We start from the raw sequence: 20,886 nt of genomic DNA, 5'->3' as shown, positions 1-20,886 counted from the left end.
AGTGATGTATTCTCGCTGAGACCATTGGGGGGAGTGGGGCGGGGAGGGGTAGGTGGAATGAATTTGGCTTCACTGAAAAGATTTATCAATGGCTTGTGATTCATACATATGGCGAGTGGATGACCATAAAGGTATTGATGAAACCATTTTGCTGCAAAAATGATGGCTAGACCTTCCTTGTCTCACTTTGAATAGCCCTTACCAGCTATTAGAATATGTGATGTAAAACCACTGTGTTTTTCTGACCCTTCCTCCATCAGATGAGATAGTACTGACCAGCACCATAGGGCGTGACATCTCATGAAAGGATGAGTTCTCTGTTTTGATCAAAGTGAACCAGCAGATTATTTGATTGTAGCAGTGTTTTCACATGCTTGTAAGCTTTCTTTTGTGCTAGCCTCCACTTCCATTCTGTTTCTTTATCAAATAGTAGATATAGAAGTGCCAATGTTGTTGAAAGGTCTGGCAGAAACTTCCCGAGTAATTTACCATGCCCAAAAATGGCTTGAGCTCTGACACACTTCTGAGGTTAGGGGCTTCCTTGATAGCCCTGACATAGAACATAGAACAGTACAGCACAGAACAGGCCCTTCGGCCCACGATGTTGTGCCGACCTTCATCTGAAACCAAGATCAAGCTATCCCACTCCCTACCATCCTGGTGTGCTCCATGTGCCTATCCAATAACCGCTTAAATGTTCCTAAAGTGTCTGACTCCACTATCACTGCAGGCAGTCCATTCCACACCCCAACCACTCTCTGCGTGAAGAACCTACCATAGAACATAGAACATTACAGCGCAGAACAGGCCCTTCGGCCCACGATGTTGCACCGACCAGTTAAAAAAAAAAACTGTGACCCTCCAACCTAAACCAATTTCTTTTCGTCCATGAACCTATCTACGGATCTCTTAAACGCCCCCAAACTAGGCGCATTTACTACTGATGCTGGCAGGGCATTCCAATCCCTCACCACCCTCTGGGTAAAGAACCTACCCCTGACATCGGTTCTATAACTACCCCCCCTCAATTTAAAGCCATGCCCCCTCGTGCTGGATTTCTCCATCAGAGGAAAAAGGCTATCACTATCCACCCTATCTAAACCTCTAATCATCTTATATGTTTCAATAAGATCCCCTCTTAGCCGCCGCCTTTCCAGCGAAAACAATCCCAAATCCCTCAGCCTCTCCTCATAGGATCTCCCCTCCATACCAGGCAACATCCTGGTAAACCTCCTCTGCACCCTCTCCAAAGCCTCCACATCCTTCCTGTAATGTGGGGACCAGAACTGCACACAGTACTCCAAGTGCGGCCGCACCAGAGTTGTGTACAGTTGCAACATAACGCTACGACTCCTAAATTCAATCCCCCTACCAATAAACGCCAAGACACCATATGCCTTCTTAACAACCTTATCTACTTGATTCCCAACTTTCAGGGATCTATGCACACATACACCTAGATCCCTCTGCTCCTCCACACTATTCAAAGTCCTCCCGTTAGCCCTATACTCAACACATCTGTTATTCCTACCAAAGTGAATTACCTCACACTTCTCCGCATTAAACTCCATCCGCCACCTCTCGGCCCAACTTTGCAACCTGTCTAAGTCTTCCTGCAAACTACGACACCCTTCCTCACTGTCTACCACACCACCGACTTTGGTGTCATCAGCAAATTTGCTAATCCACCCAACTATACCCTCATCCAGATCATTAATAAATATTACAAACAGCAGTGGCCCCAAAACAGATCCCTGAGGTACACCACTTGTAACCGCACTCCATGATGAATATTTACTATCAACCACCACCCTCTGTTTCCTATCCGCTAGCCAATTCCTGATCCAATTTCCTAGATCACCCCCAATCCCATACATCTGCATTTTCTGCAGAAGCCTACCATGGTGAACCTTATCAAACGCCTTACTAAAATCCATATATACCACGTCCACTGCCTTGCCCCCATCCACCTCCTTGGTCACTTTCTCAAAAAACTCAATAAGGTTAGTAAGGCACGACCTACCTGCCACAAAACCATGCTGACTATCACCTATCAATTCATTACTCTCCAAATAACTATAAATCCTATCCCTTATAATTTTTTCCAACATCTTGCCGACAACAGAAGTGAGACTCACCGGTCTATAATTCCCGGGGAAGTCTCTGTTCCCCTTCTTAAACAATGGGACAACATTCGCTAACCTCCAATCTTCTGGTACTATACCAGAGGCCAACGACGACCTGAAGATCAGAGCCAGAGGCTCTGCAATCACTTCTCTTGCCTCCCAGAGAATCCTTGGATAAATCCCATCCGGACCAGGGGATTTATCTATTTTTTTTTTTTTTTTTTCAGACCCTCCAGAATATCCTGCACATCCTCCTTATCAACTGTAATACTGTCTGATATCCTTCCTATATCTCCCACCATGAACCCTATAGTTATGCCCCCTTGTAATAGCTCCATCCACCCGAGGAAATAGTCTTTGAACGTTCACTCGATCTATCCCCTTCATCATTTTATAAACCTCTATTAAGTCTCCCCTCAATCTCCTCCGCTCCAGAGAGAACAGCCCCAGCTCCCTCAACCTTTCCTCATAAGACCGACACTCCAAACCAGGCAGCATCCTGGTAAATCTCCTCTGCACTCTTTCCAGCGCTTCCACATCCTTCTTATAGTGAGGTGACCAGAACTGCATGCAATATTCCAAATGTGGTCTCACCAAGGTCCTGTACAGTTGCAGCATAACCCCATGGCTCTTAAACTCCAACCCCCTGTTAATAAAAGCTAACACACTATATGCCTTCTTCACAGCTCTATCCACTTGAGTGGCAACCTTTAGAGATCTGTGGATATGGACCCCAAGATCTCTCTGTTCCTCCACAGTCTTCAGAACCCTACCTTTGACCCTGTAATCCACATTTAAATTAGTCCTACCAAAATGAATCACCTCACATTTATCAGGGTTAAACTCCATTTGCCATTTTTCAGCCCAGCTTTGCATCCTATCTATGTCTCTTTGCAGCCTACAACACCCCTCCACCTCATCCACTACTCCACCAATCTTGGTGTCATCAGCAAATTTACTGATCCACCCTTCAGCCCCCTCCTCTAAGTCATTAATAAAAATCACAAAGAGCAGAGGACCAAGCACCGATCCCTGCGGCACTCCGCTAGCAACCTGCCTCCAGTCCGAAAATTTTCCATCCACCACCACCCTCTGTCTTCGATCAGATAGCCAGTTACCTATCCAATCGGCCAACTTTCCCTCTATCCCACCCCTCCTTACTTTCATCATAAGCCGACCATGGGGGACCTTATCAAACGCCTTACTAAAATCCATGTATATGACATCAACCGCCCTACCTTCATCAACACACTTAGTTACCTCCTCAAAAAATTCTATCAAATTTGTGAGGCACGATTTGCCCTTCACAAATCCGTGCTGACTATCCCGGATTAATCCGCATCTTTCTAAATGGTCGTAAATCCCATCCCTAAGGACCTTTTCCATCAATTTACCAACCACCGAAGTCAGACTAACCGGTCTATAATTACCAGGGTCATTTCTATTCCCTTTCTTAAACAGAGGAACAACATTTGCCACTCTCCAGTCCTCTGGCACCATCCCCGTGGACAGCGAGGACCCAAAGATCAAAGCCAAAGGCTCTGCAATCTCATCCCTCGCCTCCCAAAGAATCCTAGGATACATTTCATCAGGCCCAGGGGACTTATCGACTTTGTCTTCCACTGGAGACAGACCATGCACTGTGATTTTGCGACCCAAATATTCCACACACTGTGTCTGGAAGATGCACTTGCTACATCTTAGGCGCAGCCCTGCCTCTGAAAATCTTCTCAACACTTGACCCAGGTTGTTTACTGTGCAGACATGTCTCCCAGTAGCAACACAGGCTGATCCCAGATTGTCCGCACACTCGAAACAGGCAGGCCAGTAAGTAACTATGGTTAAAATTTGTGCCAATACCCTGCAGCACGTTGTTTATGAATGAGAAATGAAATTAAAACTAAGTTGTGGTATGTTTGCAAATGCGAGTGCCAATTTGAAAGGAGGTTTCCCACTGCGGGTGATGAGGGAAATGGGAATGCACTTTTGCAGTAGCAAGGGAAAACTTTCTTACCTGCAAGTGAAGCCTTCAAGGAATGTGCTGAGAAAATGAAAAAGTTTCTGGAAGGTAAGTGCTTCAGCAGCATCAGGCAAATCTTCCTGCCCCTCGGAGATTTTGTGTCTGTCAAGTGATTGCTGAAGAATGCATTTACACTGGGCTCACAGCAGCAGTTAGAGCTCTGGGTCTGCCACACTCCTGCTACTCTCTCCCTTCCCTGCTCTTCTCACTGTTATGCTCCTGGTTCCCCCTCTGTCTGCTCTCCTCAGCACCACACTCCCAGCTCCAAGTCCTGATTTTTATCTTGATCTTTCCTATGGCACACATTGTTTAAAGCTCATGGCAGGCTGTGGCATGCAGCACAGTGGTTGGGAACCACTGGCATAGGGCACTGTTCTGGGTGTGAAAAATGTGAGGAGTAGCCGGAGGATCTACAAACAAATTAACTGTAGTGTTACACAATATACCCAGTCCATCTTTGAAAACCTCAGGATATTTCTGAATGCCATTCTCTGTCACCTGTGTATGCTTCCTCATATCCAGTTCATTGGAATTTTATTGAGCCAGTCACATCCTAGTAGACTGGGCCCGTTCCGTTTACCACCTGGAGCCGTGCTCTTGCTTCTTGGCTCTTGTATGCAATGCCTCAAGCAGTTGTATAGTCTCTCCGTTTGTACATCTGCAGTTGGATCCCTGCCTAGATAAGGACTGGTGCCTGCTTAGAGTCTCAAGCCTTCCTTAGGCCTCCCCACTCACTATAGATGTAGAGATTCTCACGTTTGCCTCCATCTTGATTTGTTAAGCATCGACCTCCACTGTAACATAGGCTCCGTGAGCGCCTCACTCACATTAATCATATTGTAAGAGTAGTCCTTTTTTTTTCTTCTGAGCTTTCCACGTAAAGTATAGCTGAATGAGGCTTTTTAAAATTTGAATTTCCCTGCTCAGCCTTCAACTTGCTTTTAGCACCCCTGCATTTCTCAGCTAAATGACCATTTTTGTTGCAACGGTGAAAAATAGGACCTATAAATTTGCAATGATTCACACAGTGTGTCTTTCACACTTGAAATATTCCACTGATTTCACCTTCTTGCTTGCAGCCTATTTCTTTACTTGATGCATTGCACCTGCCTGTGCTCTGCCATTGGCCTTTTCAATATCTTGCATTGCTCACAGCCATTTCCTTGCCCTGAGAAATTTTTAGAGCCGCCTTGAAAGTCGTCTTGGCTTCTCCCAACAAACAACGCTGAATGCTGTCCTCATTAATGCCACAGACTAATCTGTCCTGAAGCATGTCCTCCAATACTGCTCCAAACTCTCAAACATTAAGAGAGCAGCATAATTTAGCAATAGTTAGCTACAAACTGTCCCGTCTTCTGAAAACGACTATGGAACTTGAACCGCTTAACAATTACTAAGAGCTTAAGATTGTGGTGATTCTGAATGAGTGCAACTAAATCTGCAGTATGAAATATCTCCAGTTTCTGTAATGTTGCTAAATTCCTCATTAGCTTGTAAGTCTTCACCCCACACACAGGAGAACTGAGTGCTTTTTCACCTTGTCTGCAGTTCCATTTACCAAGGAAAGCATTGGAAGTTGGTGTGCATTTTGGTGATAGTGACCACAATTCGGTTACGTTCACCTTAGTGATGGAAAGGGATAGGCATGAACCTCGGGCCAGTGGTTTTAGCTGGGGGAAGGGTAATTATGAGGCTATTAGGAGAGAATTAGGAAACATAGGTTGGACTAGGAGATTACAGGGACTGGGAACGTCCGACGTGGAGTTTTTTCAAGGAGCAGCTACTGCGAGTCTGTGATAGGTATGTCCCTGTCAGGCAAGGAGGAATTGGTAGGGCTAGGGAACCGTGGTGCACCAAAAAAGTTTCTTTGTTGGTTAAAAAGAAAAAGGAGGCTTATGTTCGGATGAGACGTGAGCACTCGGGTAGTGCACTAGAAAGCTTTAGATTGGCTAAGAGGGAGTTGAAGAGCGAGCTTAGAAGGGCTAAAAGGGGACATGAGAAGACTTTGGCGGATAGGGTTAAAGAGAATCCTAAGGCGTTCTATAGGTATGTCAAGAACAGAAGGTTGGTTAGGGCAAGTTTAGGGCCAGTTATAGATGGCAGAGGGAAGTTATGTGTGGAACCGGAGGAGATTGGTGAAGCATTGAACCAATATTTCTCTTCGGTGTTCACGCAAGGGGACATGAATATAGCTGAGGAGGACACTGGGTTGCAAGGGAGTAGAATAGACAGTATTACAGTTGATAAGGAGGATGTGCAGGATATTCTGGAGGGTCTGAAAATAGATAAATCCCCTGGTCCGGATGGGATTTATCCAAGGATTCTCTGGGAGGCAAGAGAAGTGATTGCAGAGCCTCTGGCTCTGATCTTCAGGTCGTCGTTGGCCTCTGGTATAGTACCAGAAGATTGGAGGTTAGCGAATGTTGTCCCATTGTTTAAGAAGGGGAACAGAGACTTCCCCGGGAATTATAGACCGGTGAGTCTCACTTCTGTTGTCGGCAAGATGTTGGAAAAAATTATAAGGGATAGGATTTATAGTTATTTGGAGAGTAATGAATTGATAGGTGATAGTCAGCATGGTTTTGTGGCAGGTAGGTCGTGCCTTACTAACCTTATTGAGTTTTTTGAGAAAGTGACCAAGGAGGTGGATGGGGGCAAGGCAGTGGACGTGGTATATATGGATTTTAGTAAGGCGTTTGATAAGGTTCACCATGGTAGGCTTCTGCAGAAAATGCAGATGTATGGGATTGGGGGTGATCTAGGAAATTGGATCAGGAATTGGCTAGCGGATAGGAAACAGAGGGTGGTGGTTGATAGTAAATATTCATCATGGAGTGCGGTTACAAGTGGTGTACCTCAAGGATCTGTTTTGGGGCCACTGCTGTTTGTAATATTTATTAATGATCTGGATGAGGGTATAGTTGGGTGGATTAGCAAATTTGCTGATGACACCAAAGTCGGTGGTGTGGTAGACAGTGAGGAAGGGTGTCGTAGTTTGCAGGAAGACTTAGACAGGTTGCAAAGTTGGGCCGAGAGGTGGCGGATGGAGTTTAATGCGGAGAAGTGTGAGGTAATTCACTTTGGTAGGAATAACAGATGTGTTGAGTATAGGGCTAACGGGAGGACTTTGAATAGTGTGGAGGAGCAGAGGGATCTAGGTGTATGTGTGCATAGATCCCTGAAAGTTGGGAATCAAGTAGATAAGGTTGTTAAGAAGGCATATGGTGTCTTGGCGTTTATTGGTAGGGGGATTGAATTTAGGAGTCGTAGCGTTATGTTGCAACTGTACACAACTCTGGTGCGGCCGCACTTGGAGTACTGTGTGCAGTTCTGGTCCCCACATTACAGGAAGGATGTGGAGGCTTTGGAGAGGGTGCAGAGGAGGTTTACCAGGATGTTGCCTGGTATGGAGGAGAGATCCTATGAGGAGAGGCTGAGGGATTTGGGATTGTTTTCGCTGGAAAGGCGGCGGCTAAGAGGGGATCTTATTGAAACATATAAGATGATGAGAGGTTTAGATAGGGTGGATAGTGATAGCCTTTTTCCTCTGATGGAGAAATCCAGCACGAGGGGGCATGGCTTTAAATTGAGGGGGGGTAGTTATAGAACCGATGTCAGGGGTAGGTTCTTTACCCAGAGGGTGGTGAGGGATTGGAATGCCCTGCCAGCATCAGTAGTAAATGCGCCTAGTTTGGGGGCGTTTAAGAGATCCGTAGATAGGTTCATGGACGAAAAGAAATTGGTTTAGGTTGGAGGGTCACAGTTTTTTTTTTTAACTGGTCGGTGCAACATCGTGGGCCGAAGGGCCTGTTCTGCGCTGTAATGTTCTATGTTCTATGTTCTAACCTTTCCACATATTCAGTCCAGTCTCTGTTCCCTTCTACAAACTCATTGATATTTCTGAACATAGTTACGGTGATGCTGACCCATTTTCATCAGTAAATTCATGAACCCACTGATCAGAGCCCTGGACTGCATTTCACCTTGCAAACTAGCTACTCACTGTGTAAATCTTTGCTTCATGATGCTCAACCTCAAATTTTTGTTTTCCTTTTATTTTGCTGTTTCCTCCTCATTGCCAAAAAGATGCGGTAACCTGGCCACAAAAAGATAGCTGAACATGTTGTGATATTCAATTTTCTTTATTTGTAAATATATCAAAATATAGTACAGCCTGGACTCTGAACTGGCGGCAGCGAGGTACACAGGTTTCTCATGGTAAAACTAAAGCCCGCACTACTGATGCCGTCACTCGTGGATGTTCATGGCCACTGAAGACATCAGTACATACATTCAAATAGGAAGATGTTTACTGTAACACTCTCTATAACAGTGACCATATTAGTAAAGTACAACATCATCCTGTTATAACTCCTGAGTTCTCATCCTTGGCAATTTCAGTCTCCATCTCAACCCTAGTTCAGTTATCCATCGCCAGGTTGCACCATTCACTAAAATGGTCCACTATTCCAGGAACCTGGCAAGCAAAGATTGACACCAACTCAGTAAATTTGCTGATGACACCAAGATTGGTGGAGTAGTGGATGAGGTGGAGGGCTGTTGTAGGCTGCAAAGAGACATAGATAGGATGCAAAGCTGGGCTCAAAAATGGCAAATGGAGTTTAACCCTGATAAATGTGAGGTGATTCATTTTGGTAGGTGTGGATTACAGGGTCAAAGGTAGGGTTCTGAAGACTGTGAAGGAACAGAGAGATCTTGGGGTCCATATCCACAGATCTCTAAAGGTTGCCACTCAAGTGGATAGAGCTGTGAAGAAGGCCTATAGTGTGTTAGCTTTTATTAACAGGGGGTTGGAGTTTAAGAGCCGTGGGGTTATGCTGCAACTGTACAGGACCTTGGTGAGACCACATTTGGAATATTGTGTGCAGTTCTGGTCACTTCACTATAAGAAGGATGTGGAAGCGCTGGAAAGAGTGCAGAGGAGATTTACCAGGATGCTGCCTGGTTTGGAGGGTAGGTCTTATGAGGAAAGGTTGAGGGAGCTGGGGCTGTTCTCTCTGGAGCGGAGGAGGCTGAGGGGAGACTTAATAGAGGTTTATAAAATGATGAAGGGGATAGATAGAGTGAACGTTCAAAGACTATTTCCTCGGGTGGATGGAGCTATTACAAGGGGGCATAACTATAGGGTTCATGGTGGGAGATATAGGAAGGATATCAGAGGTAGGTTCTTTACGCAGAGAGTGGTTGGGGTGTGGAATGGACTGCCTGAGGTGATAGTGGAGTCAGACACTTTAGGAACATTTAAGCGGTTATTGGATAGGCACATGGAGCACACCAGGATGATAGGGAGTGGGATAGCTTGATCTTGGTTTTGGATAAAGCTCAGCACAACATCGTGGGCCGAAGGGCCTGTTCTGTGCTGTACTGTTCTATGTAACTCCTCCCCAAGCTTCTTTTTCTATTGTTGTCTGATAGCCCTCTAACCTCATCTCCAGACTGATCTCCAGTAATGTTGGAAAGTTGATTAAATTCTTTTGGCAGTAAAATGGAGATCTGTTGTTCAGCTGCCTTGTCTGCTTACCTCCCTTCTCACTCCAGCCTTGCTCTGTCTTGTCCTGATGCCTTCAGTTCTTCAGACCTAATTCCTGCTGCCTTGATCCATTAACTTGTTGCTCCTTTCGAACCGGTCACCATCACCCCTTTTCAAAATAAATCTCTTCTTCAACCCTTTTATAGAAACATAGAAAAACAGGCCCTTCGGCCCCACAAGTTGTGCCGAACATATCCCTACCTTTTGAGCCTACCTATAACCCTCCATCCTATTAAGTCCCATGTACTCATCCAGGAGTCTCTTAAAAGACCCTATTGAGTTTGCCTCCACCACCACTGACGGCAGCCGATTCCACTCGCCCACCACCCTCTGTGTGAAAAACTTCCCCCTAACATTTCCCCTGTATCTACCCCCCAGCACCTTAAACCTGTGTCCTCTCCTAGCAGACATTTCCACCCTGGGAAAAAGCCTCTCTGAGTCCACCCGATCTATGCCTCTCAACATCTTATATACCTCTATTAGGCCTCCTCTCATCCTACGTCTCTCCAAGGAGAAAAGACCGAGCTCCCTCAGCCTATCCTCATAAGGCATGCCACTCAATCCAAGCAACATTCTTGTAAATCTCCTCTGCACCCTTTCAATCTTTTCCACATCCTTTCTGTAATGAGGCGACCAGAACTGAGCACAGTACTCCAAGTGGAGTCTGACGAGGGTTTTGTATAGCTGCAGCTATATTATCCTTCAGCTTCATTTTAACTTGGTCCTTAAAAATGCTCCATTCCCAAAGCTACCTTTTATATGGTAGATTGATAAAAATGCTTCCAAATGCAGAATAACTCCAACCACTTTCATTTTCCAGTTCATTGGACCTGCCTTCACCCACTTTCACTTCTCCGGCCATAGAGCATCATCATCAAATGTGTTTCATCCTGCTCCCATGCCATTACATATGAAATGGGACCTACTCCAAAATCAATAGGACTATGCCTGATCTATTATTCTTTTGAGTTTCATGTCCAGTTTCTCTGTCCCAGATGACCTTTGATTTCCTTGGATTCCCTTGCCTAACAAAATTAAGAGGCAACATTAGATGACACAGTGGTTAGCACTGCTGCCTCACAGCGCCAGGGACCCGGGTTAGATTCTCGGTTTGGGTCACTGTCTGTGTGGAGCCTGCACGTTCTCCCCATGTCTGCGTGGGTTTCCTCTGGATGCTCCGTTTTCTCCCACAGTCCAGCTGGTTAGCAATGTTAAATTCTCCCTCAGTGTACCCAAACAGGCATCGGAGTGTGGCGACTAGGGGATTTTCACAGTAACTTCATTGCAGTGTGAACGTAAGCCTACTTGTGACACTAATAAATAAACTTTAAAAAACTTTAAATTTTAATTTTAAACTTTGGTGGGTGTTCAAGAGCAGAAACAATTACAGGAGTGGGAATAGTAAATAGACTGCAGATGCACAATTGACACTACCTTTGTTCATTCATTCAGTTCTTCAAATTTGGCTTGTATGCTCTTTAAGAAGCAATGTTAAAAAGAATGTGGACTGGAATATGTGACCTCTTAATGACTTTGTGTGACTCTTTTATTCCTTTTGCTTTAGTTCAACGAGTATCATGGTGTCACAGTCAAGAAGAGTCCTGAACATCAGAAAAGTTATGCTGCACCGCAAAGCTTCACGCGGTTACCACTGCATGATTCGAGCTTCACTGAGACCGAACAATTCTCTTTCATACGAGACACCAGAGAAATACATCGAATTACGGAGCAGAGTGGTGTCCCTGGGCTAGCAAATGCCAATTTCCTTTTTGAGCGGGACATTTCAGCTAAGCATGGCACAAAATCTGAACCTGAAAGGTCTTCTGAAATCAAGGACCGGGCCACAGACTTCCTCCTTCCACATGAACGGGCCAGTCAGGATGGAAGTGGTTTCTCTCGTATACTTAGCCTTTTGGAAGAAGCTGAGAACAGCAACTTACCAGAGAGGAGGAAACGCAACTTGCCAGATATAGATGACGAGGAAAAATTTCTGTATGGAGAGGATGAGGAAGAGAAAGCAGCATCTGCAAAACCTAGAGTTGCTCCTCCTCCTGGCCGGAATCTCCTTCCTGTAAGGCAAACCAGTCTGCCTGAGGGTGGGTCTAACTTCGCAAGTGTGAAACCTGATAAGGAGTATGAAAAGATCCATGACTTGCTGAAAACCATTGGACTGGATATAGGGGTAACAGAGATCAGCAAGCTGGCAGCCCGTACTCAGGAGAGGCTCCATGGGAAAAAACCTGCTTCTCGATCACCTGACCGTCCCTTGGAACACCATAAATCTGGTTCCTGGGATAAACAGAGGAGCCAAAACGAGAAAAAATCACCAGAACCTCATAAACAAAGTCGAGCAAAATCTTACAAACAAGAAAACATCCCTGGTCCTGGGGTGAAAGAGAGCAAGGAATTATTTAGTCGAGAAACAGTTGGAGCAACTAAAGAACCTAAGAGGGCAGCACCACGATGTCCTGCTGTAATCACTTCAACAAACCCTCCGCCTGGCTTATTGCCACTTCCCTCGCCAAACTATGTCATGCAACCTTATAGGCAATATCCAATACCTCCAGTAAATTATCCGCTGCGTGCACCACCTCCCAACTATAATCAGTATGATCCTTACCAATCATTCCCTGCACCTACACCTACACCTGCCTGGCCAATGTACCAACCCCCACAAGTTTCTGAACCATATGTTCAGCAACCAAATCGTCCTTTGGTGATGGTTATGCGGCAGCCACAGGGCACCCGACCAAATCTGCGGGTCATTGAAACTGTCAGCGAAGTTGACATTGCAAACCACAAACGAGAGAATCCTGTACCGGTGCAAGTGCAGGCAACACCTACCTTGCCCCTTATTCCGATAGCACCCACAAATCAAATGATGATGATGCCTAAGTCTGCTGAGGAGGAGAAGAGGAAATCTGAACAGAAACAAAAGGTTTGTCAATGTCACTTGCTTTTTTTAAAGTAGCTCGCAAGAAAGTTTAATATTGTTCTCAAATAAAGTAAAGTACTGCGGACGCTGGAAATTTGAAATAAAAACAGGAAATGCTTGAGAAACTCAGCAGGTCTGGCAGCATCTGTGGAGGGAAACAAGAGTTTGGATCTGTTTTCATTTGATGTTTTTCTCATTGTTTACTTTGGTGTGGAAAAATTATGTTGAACAATTCCTCTTGTCCTTTGCAAATAAGATTTTTGCACTCTGTGCTATCTTCATTGTCAAGTAACCTACTTACATTTGTTATTTTGATTCAGATGAATTACTTTTGGGTGAGGCATGAGATTCTTACCTGTGGAATCATAATCCAGCAAAACTAAGTGCCTTTGGGAGAAGAGTTACATAACAGTCACAAATGTATGCATTAGTCAATCATCCTGGTGTACTGCAGAGCATAGAGACTTGTAAATTTTTAGCCCGAGCTATGCAGTTTTGGACCCATTGATGAATAGAAGATTTTAGGGAGCATTGATTCTGGTGCACAAAGCATACCGTTCATAGAGAAGGAAACAGAGTGCAGAATGTAGTGCTACAGTTATAGGTAGGGTGTAGAGAAAGATCAACTTAATGCTAGGTAGGTCCATTCAGATGTCTGACAGCAGCATATTGAAGATACAAAGGGGACAGGGGAAACATTTAGAATAAACTCATGATCAGATTCATTCTTGATCAGCAGTGATTGTCAGAAAATCAATTGAAGGGGGAAAATGCACAGATTTGATGAAGCCATGCATCATACATGAGGTAGAAGTATTGATTTCAGTCAAAGCTGGTTCAATGGAATCATGTGAAGTGGAGTACAGGACAGTTTTAAAAAGTTTTCTCCCGTTTTGAATTAAATATGGTGGAACAGCAGAGATTATAGCCCACTAGTCTAATGAATGTCAAGAACAGGCAATATTACTCTTGGATAAGGTTTGGTGTGGCAGTGTTATTTTGGCCTCTAATTGTAAATGATATTTTAAACAAAAATTGGATTAATCAGCCAGTGCCGGTGTCATAGAACATAGAAAAAATACAGCACAAACAGGCCCTTCGGCCCACAAGCTGCGCCGGTCATGTCACTACCTACTTAGGCTATATATAGGCTGACCTATAACCCTCAATCCTATTAAGTTCCATGTACTCATCCAGAAGTCTCTTAAAAGACCCTATCGTGTTTGTCTCCACCACCACTGACGGCAGCCGATTCCACTCACCCACCACCCTCGGAGTGAAATAATTACCCCTGACATCTCCTCTGTACCTGCTCCCCAGCACCTTAAACCTGTGTCCTCTCGTAGCAGCCATTTCAGCCCTGGGAAAAAGCCTCCGAGAATCCACCCGATCTATACCTCTCAACATCTTGTACACCTCTATCAGGTCACCTCTCATCCTTTGTCTCTCCAAGGAGAAAAGACCGAGCTCCCTCAACCTATCCTCATAAGGCATGCCAACCAATCCAGGCAACATCCTTGTAAATCTTGTCTGCACCCTTTCAATAATTTCCACATCCCTCCTGTAATGAGGCGACCAGAACTGAGCACAGTACTCCAAGTGGAGTCTGACGAGGGTCTTATATAGCTGCATCATTATCTCCCGACTCCTAAACTCAATCCCTCGATTGATGAAGGCCAGCACACCATATGCCTTCTTAACCACCTCCTCTACCTTGCGAGGCCGATTTAAGAGTCCTATGGATCTGGACCCCAAGGTCCTTCTGATCCTCTACACTGCTAAGAGTCTTACCCTTGATATTATACTCCTTCATCCCATTTGACCTGCCAAAATGGACCACTACACATTTATCCGGGTTGAAGTCCATCTGCCACTTCTCCGCCCAGTCTTGCATCCTATCTGTGTCACGCTGCAGCTTCTGACATCCCTCCAAACTATCCACAACACCACCAACCTTTGTGTCGTCGGAAAACTTACCAACCCATCCCTCCACTTCCTCATCCAGGTCATTTATGAAAATGACAAACATCAAGGGTCCCAGATCCCTGGGGCGCTCTACGGGTGACCGACCTCCATTCAGAAAAAGACCCATCTACAACCACTCTCTGCCTTTGGCAGGCAAGCCAGCTCTGGATCCACAAGGCAACAGACCCTTGGATCCCATGCCCTCTCACTTTCTCGAGAAGTCTTGCATGGGGGACCTTATCGAACGCCTTGCTGAGGTTCATGTAAACCGCATCTACCGCCTTTCCTTCGTCAATGTGTTTAGTCACATTTTCAAAGAACACCACCAGGCTCATAAGGCACGATTTGCCTTTGACAAAGCCGTGCTGACTACTTTTGAGCATACTAAACTTCTCTAAATGTTCATAAATCCTGTCCCTCAGGATCTTCTCCATCAACTTACCAACCACTGAGGTGAGACTCACCGGTCAGTAATTTCCTGGGCTATCCCTATGCCCTTTCTTGAATATAGGAACCACATCCGCAATCCTCCAGTCCTCCTGAACCTCTCCCGTCTCCATCGATGATGCAAAGATCATCGCCAGAGGCTCTGCAATCTCTTTCCCTCGCCTCCCACAGTAACCTGGGGTACATCCCATCCGGTCCCGGCGACTTATCTATCTTGATGCTATTCAAAATTTCCAACACATCCTCTTTCTTTAATGTCTACATACTCAATCTTTTCAGTCTGCCGCAATCCTGTAGTACAACCACCCAGGTCTTTTTCCACCGTGAATACTGAGGTAAAGTATTCATTAAGTACCTCTGCTATTTCTTCCGGTTCTGTACAGACTTTCTCACCATCACATTTTATAGGTCCTATTGCTTCACATCTCAACCTTTTACTCTTCACATATTTATAGAACGCCTTAGGGTTCTCCTTAATCTTACCTGCCAAGGCCTTCTCATGATCCCTTCTGGCTCTCCTAATTTCTTTCTTAAGTCCCTTCCTACAAGCCGCATACTCATCTAGATCCCTATCATCTCCTAGCTCTCTGAACCTTTTGTACGCTTTCCTTTTCTTTTTGACTAGGTTCAGCGCAGCCTTCGTGCACCACGGTTCCCGTAACCTACCAAAACCTCCCTGTCTCGTCGGAACGTTGTCATGCAGAACTCCAGACAAACATTCCTTGAAAATCTGCCACCTTCGGTACTTTTCCTCGAGAATGCCTCCTTCCAATTTACGCCTCTAATCTCCCGCCTGATGGCTTCATATCTCCCCTTACTCCAGATAAACACTTTCCTAGCTTGCCTGATCCTATCTCTTTCCAATGCTAGCGTAAAGGAGATAGAGTTATGATCACTATCCCCAAGATGCTCCCCCACTGAGAGATCCGACACCTTTCCAGGCTCATTAGCCAGTACCAGATCAAGTACAGCCTCTCCTCTTGTAGGATTATCCACATGCTGTGTCAGGAAACCCTCCTGAACACACCTAACAATTTCCTCCCCATCCAAACCCCTTACCCTAGGGATATTCCAATCGATGTTTGAGAAATTAAAGTCTCCCATCACGACAACCCTGTTATTACTACATCTCTCCAGGACCTGTTTCCCTATCTGCTCCTCAACATCCCTGTTACTATTGGGCGGCCTATAGAAAACACCCAGCAAAGTTATCGACCCCTTCCCGCTCCAGACTTCCACCCACAGAGACTCCGTAGACAATCCCTCCACAGCTTCCACCTTCTCTACAGCTGTGACACTATCCCTGATCAGCACTGCCACTCCCCCCCTCTTTTGCCCCCCTCTCTGCCCTTTCTGAAACATCTGAAACCCGGCACCTGAAGTATCCAGTCCTGTCCCTGTCCCCATGTCTCCGTAATTGCCACCACATCACGCTTCCAAGCATCAATCCACACTCTAAGCTCGTCTACTTTATTCACTACACTCCTGGCGTTAAAATAGACACATCTCAAACCTTTGGTCTGAGCTCTCCCCTTCTCCATCACCTGTCTATTCCCTTCTCCATCACCTGTCTATTCCCCCTCTTACACTGTCTACAATCCTTCTCTATTTGCGGGCTAACCTCCTCGCTCTCAGTCACCTCCTCACGATTCCCTCCCCCCAACCTTTCTAGTTTAAAGTTTCCCCAGTAGCCTTAGCCAACCTTCCTGCCAGGATATTGGTCCCCCTGGGATTCAAGTGCCACCCGTCTTTTTTGTACAGGTCACACCTTCCCCTAAAGAGGTCCCAATGATCCAGGAACCTGAATCCCTGCCCCCTGCTCCAGTCCCTCAGCCACGCATTCATCCTCCACCTCACTCCATTCCTGCTCTCACTTTCCCGTGGCACAGGCAGCAATCCTTTGCGTTCCTCCTTCCCAACTGTCTACCCAACTCCCCATATTCTCTTTTCATGACTCCTTCCCTCTTCCTACCTATGTCAGCGGTACCAATATGTATCACGACCTCTGGCTCCTCTCCCTCCCACCTCAGGATTTCTGGGACGCGATCAGAAACATCCCGGGCGGCACGGTAGCACAGTGGTTAGGGGGCGGCACGGTAGCACAGTGGTTAGCACTGCTGCTTCACAGCTCCAGGGACCTGGGTTCGATTCCCGGCTTGGGTCACTGTCTGTGTGGAGTTTGCACATTCTCCTCGTGTCTGCGTGGGTTTCCTCCGGGTGCTCCGGTTTCCTCCCACAGTCCAAAGATGTGCGGGTTAGGTTGATTGACCAGGTTAAAAAAATTGCCCCTTAGAGTCCTGGGATGCATAGGTTAGAGGGATAAGCGGGTAAAATATGTGGGGATAGGGCCTGGGTGGGATTGTGGTCGGTGCAGACTCGATGGGCCGAATGGCCTCTTTCTGTGCTGTAGGGTTTCTAAGATCCCGGATCCCGGCACCAGGGAGGCAGACCAGCATCCGAGACTCCCGTCTGCCTCCGCAAAAACGCCTGTCCGACCCCCTACTGTTGAGTCCCCGATTAATACTGCCTTCCTCCTTTCCTTAGCCCTCTGAGTTACAGGGCCGGACTCTGCTCCAGAGACATGTCAGATTTGTATGCTGTATATTCTGGCGATTGGCTGATCGAATCAAATAATGTATTACTCCATCTATTTGTGATCGGCAGAGTACAACCCATACTGAACCAATCCATGCTCTTAAAGTCCAAAACAAAACATCTAATGTTAAATGTGATTCCACGATTGAGCACTTGCTGAATAATCCTGCATGCACTAATAGCTGTACTAACAACCAATTTAAGATGCAGTAAGAAGCCTCACAACACCAGGTTTATTTGGTAGCACGAGCTTTTGGAGCGCTGCTCCTTCATCAGGTGAGTCAACTTGGAGGTCCTCTCAACTTTGAGCCGGCGGATACGATTTACATCTCCCAGCGGGAGATAGAGGAACAGATATGTAGGCAGATTTTGGCAAGGTGCAAAAGTAACAGGGTTGTTGTGGTGGGAGATTTTAACTTCCCCTATATTGACTGGGGCTCACTTGGAGCTAGGGGCGTTGGTGGGGCAGAGTTTGTAAGGAGCATCCAGGAGGGCTTCTTGAAACAGTATGTAGATAGTCCAACGAGGGAAGGGGCCGTACTGGTATTGGGGAAAGAGGCAGTACAGGTGGTCAATGTTTCAGTAGGGGAGCAGTTTGGGAACAGTGACCACAATTCAGTAAGCTTTGCGGTACTGATGGATAAAGATAAGTGTAACCCTCAAGTTAAGGTGCTAAATTGGGGGAAGGCTAATTAGAAAAATATTAAGCAGGAACTGAAGAATGTAAATTGGGGGCAGATGTTTGTGGGCAAATCAACATCTGGCATGTGGGAGGCTTTCAAATGTAAGTTGATTGGAATTCAGGATCGGCATATTCCTGTAAGGATGAAGGATAAGTGTGGCAATTTTGGGAACCTTGGATAGCGAGAGATATTGTGAGCCTAGTCAAAGAGAAAAAGGAAGCATTTGTCAAAGCTAGGAGGCTGGGAAATCATAGAAACCCTACAGTGCAGAAGGAGGCCATTCGGCCCATCGAGTCTGCACCGACCACAATCCCACCCAGGCCCTACCCCCACATATTTACCCACTAATCCCTCTAACCTACACATCTCAGGACTCTAAGGGGCAATTTTTAACCTGGCCAATCAACCTAACCCGCACATCTTTGGACTGTGGGAGGAAACCGGAGCACCCCGGAGGAAACCCACGCAGACACGAGGAGAATGTGCAAACTCCACACAGACAGTGACCCGAGCCGGGAATCGAACCCAGGACCCTGGAGCTGTGAAGCAGTAGTGCTAACCACTGTGCTACCGTGCCGCCCTAAAACACATGAAGCAAGTGTGGAATACAAGAAACGTAGAAAGAAACTTAAGCAAGGAGTAAGGAGGGCTAAAGGGGGTCACAAAAAATCATTGGCCAGCAGGATTAAGAAAAATCCCAAGGCAGTTACACATATATAAAGAGCAAGATGGTAGCCAGGGAGAGGGTTGGCCCACTCAAGGACGGGAGGGAATCTATGCGTGGAGCCAGAGGAAATGGGTGATGTATTAAATGAGTACTTTTCATCAGTATTCACCAAAGAGAAGGAGTTGGTGGATGATGAGTCTGGGAAAGGATGTGTAGATAGTTTGAGTCATGTTGAGATCAAAAAGGAGGTAGTATTGGGGTTCTTGAGAAACATTAAGGTAGACAAGTCCCCAGGGCCTGATGGGGTACACCCCAGAATACTGAGGCAAGGGAGGAAATTGCTGGGGCCTTGAGAGAAATCTTTGTATCCTCACTGGTGACAGGGGAGGTCCCAGAGGATTGGAGAATAGCCAATATTGTTCCTTTAAGAAGGGTAGCAAGAATAATCCAGGTAATTACAGGCCGGTGAGCCTTACATCAGTGGTAGGGAAATTATTGGAGAGGATTCTTCGAGACAGGATTTACTCTCACTTGGAAATAAGTGGATGTATTAGCGAGGGGCAACATGGTTTTGTGAAGAGGAGGTCGTGTCACACTAACTTGATCGAGTTTTTCGAGGAAGTGACGAAGATGATTAATGAGGGTCGGGCAGTGGAAGTTGTCTACATGGACTTCAGTAAGGCTTTTGACAAGGTCTCTCATGGCAGACTGGTGCAGAAGGTGAAGTCGCATGGGATCAGAGGTGAGCTGGCAAGGTGGATACAAAACTGGCTCAGTCATAGAAGACAGAGGGTAGCAGTGGAAGGGTGCATTTCCGAATGGAGGGCTGTGACAAATGGTGTTCCTCAGGGATCAGTGCTGAGACCTTTGCTGTTTGTAATATATATAAATTATTTGGAGGAAAATGTAACTGATTTGATTAGTAAATTTGCAGACGACACAAAGGTTGGTGGATTGCCGATTGCGATGAGGACCATCAGAGGATACAGCAGGATATAGATCAGTTGGAGACTTGGGTGGAGAGATGGCAGATGGAGTTTAATCCGGACAAATGTGAGGTAATGCATTTTGGAAGGTCTAATACAGAGAGGAAATATACAGTAAATGGCAGAATCCTTAAGAGTATTGATAGACAGAGGGATCTGGGTGTACAGGCACGCAGGTCACAAAGTGCCAACGGAGGAGGAGAAGGTAGTCAAGAAGGCATATGGCATGCTTGCCTTCATTGGCCGGGGTATTGAGTTTAAAAATTGGCAAGTCATGTTGCAGATTTATAGAACTTTAGTTAGGCCGCACTTGGAATATAGTGTTCAATTCTGGTCGCCACACTACCAGGAGGACATGGAGGCTTTGGAGAGGGTACAGAAAAGATTTACCAGGATGTTGCCTGGTATGGAGGGCATTAGCTATGAGGAGAGGTTGGAGAAACTTGGTTTGTTCTCACTGGAACGACGGAGGTTGAGGGATGACCTGATAAAAGTCTACAAGATTACGAGGGGCGTGGATAGTCAGAAGCTTTTTCCCAGGGTGGAAGAGTCAACTACTAGGGGACATAGGTTTAAGGTGTGAGGGGCAAGGTTTAAAGGAGATGTACGAGGCAAGTATTTTACACAGGGTGGTGAGTGTCTGGAACTTGCTGCCGGGGGAGGAAGTGGGTGCAGGTACGATAGTGAGTGTTCAGGGCGTCTTGACAAATACATGAATAGGATGGGAATAGAGGGATATGATCCCCGGAAGGGGAGGGGGTTTTAGTTCAGTCGGGCAGCATGGTCGGTGCAGGCTTGGAGGGCCGAAGGGCTTGTTCCTGTGCTGTAATTTTCTTTGTTCTTTTATAGTCAAGCTCATAACATGGCTCACTTCACCTTGCTGGAAGCGACATTCATTCATATACGGGGAC

The 20,886-nt window shown here is 46.0% G+C and overlaps 1 protein-coding gene across 3 annotated transcripts in view; it reads left to right on the top strand.

Moving 5' to 3' along the window:
* znf318 (zinc finger protein 318) overlaps nt 1-20,886 on the top strand; it is an 84,496-nt gene that overhangs the window by 33,792 nt on the left and 29,818 nt on the right. For all 3 annotated transcript variants that reach the window (XM_078212143.1, XM_078212144.1, XM_078212145.1), the window contains exon 3: nt 11,262-12,635. In XM_078212143.1, the coding sequence (XP_078068269.1) occupies nt 11,262-12,635 (1,374 nt within the window). The remainder of the gene's footprint in view (nt 1-11,261; nt 12,636-20,886) is intronic.

The sequence above is a fragment of the Mustelus asterias genome, chromosome 5, assembly GCF_964213995.1.
Source record: "Mustelus asterias chromosome 5, sMusAst1.hap1.1, whole genome shotgun sequence".
Lineage (NCBI taxonomy): Eukaryota > Metazoa > Chordata > Chondrichthyes > Carcharhiniformes > Triakidae > Mustelus > Mustelus asterias.
This window is presented reverse-complemented; position numbering and strand designations above follow the sequence as displayed.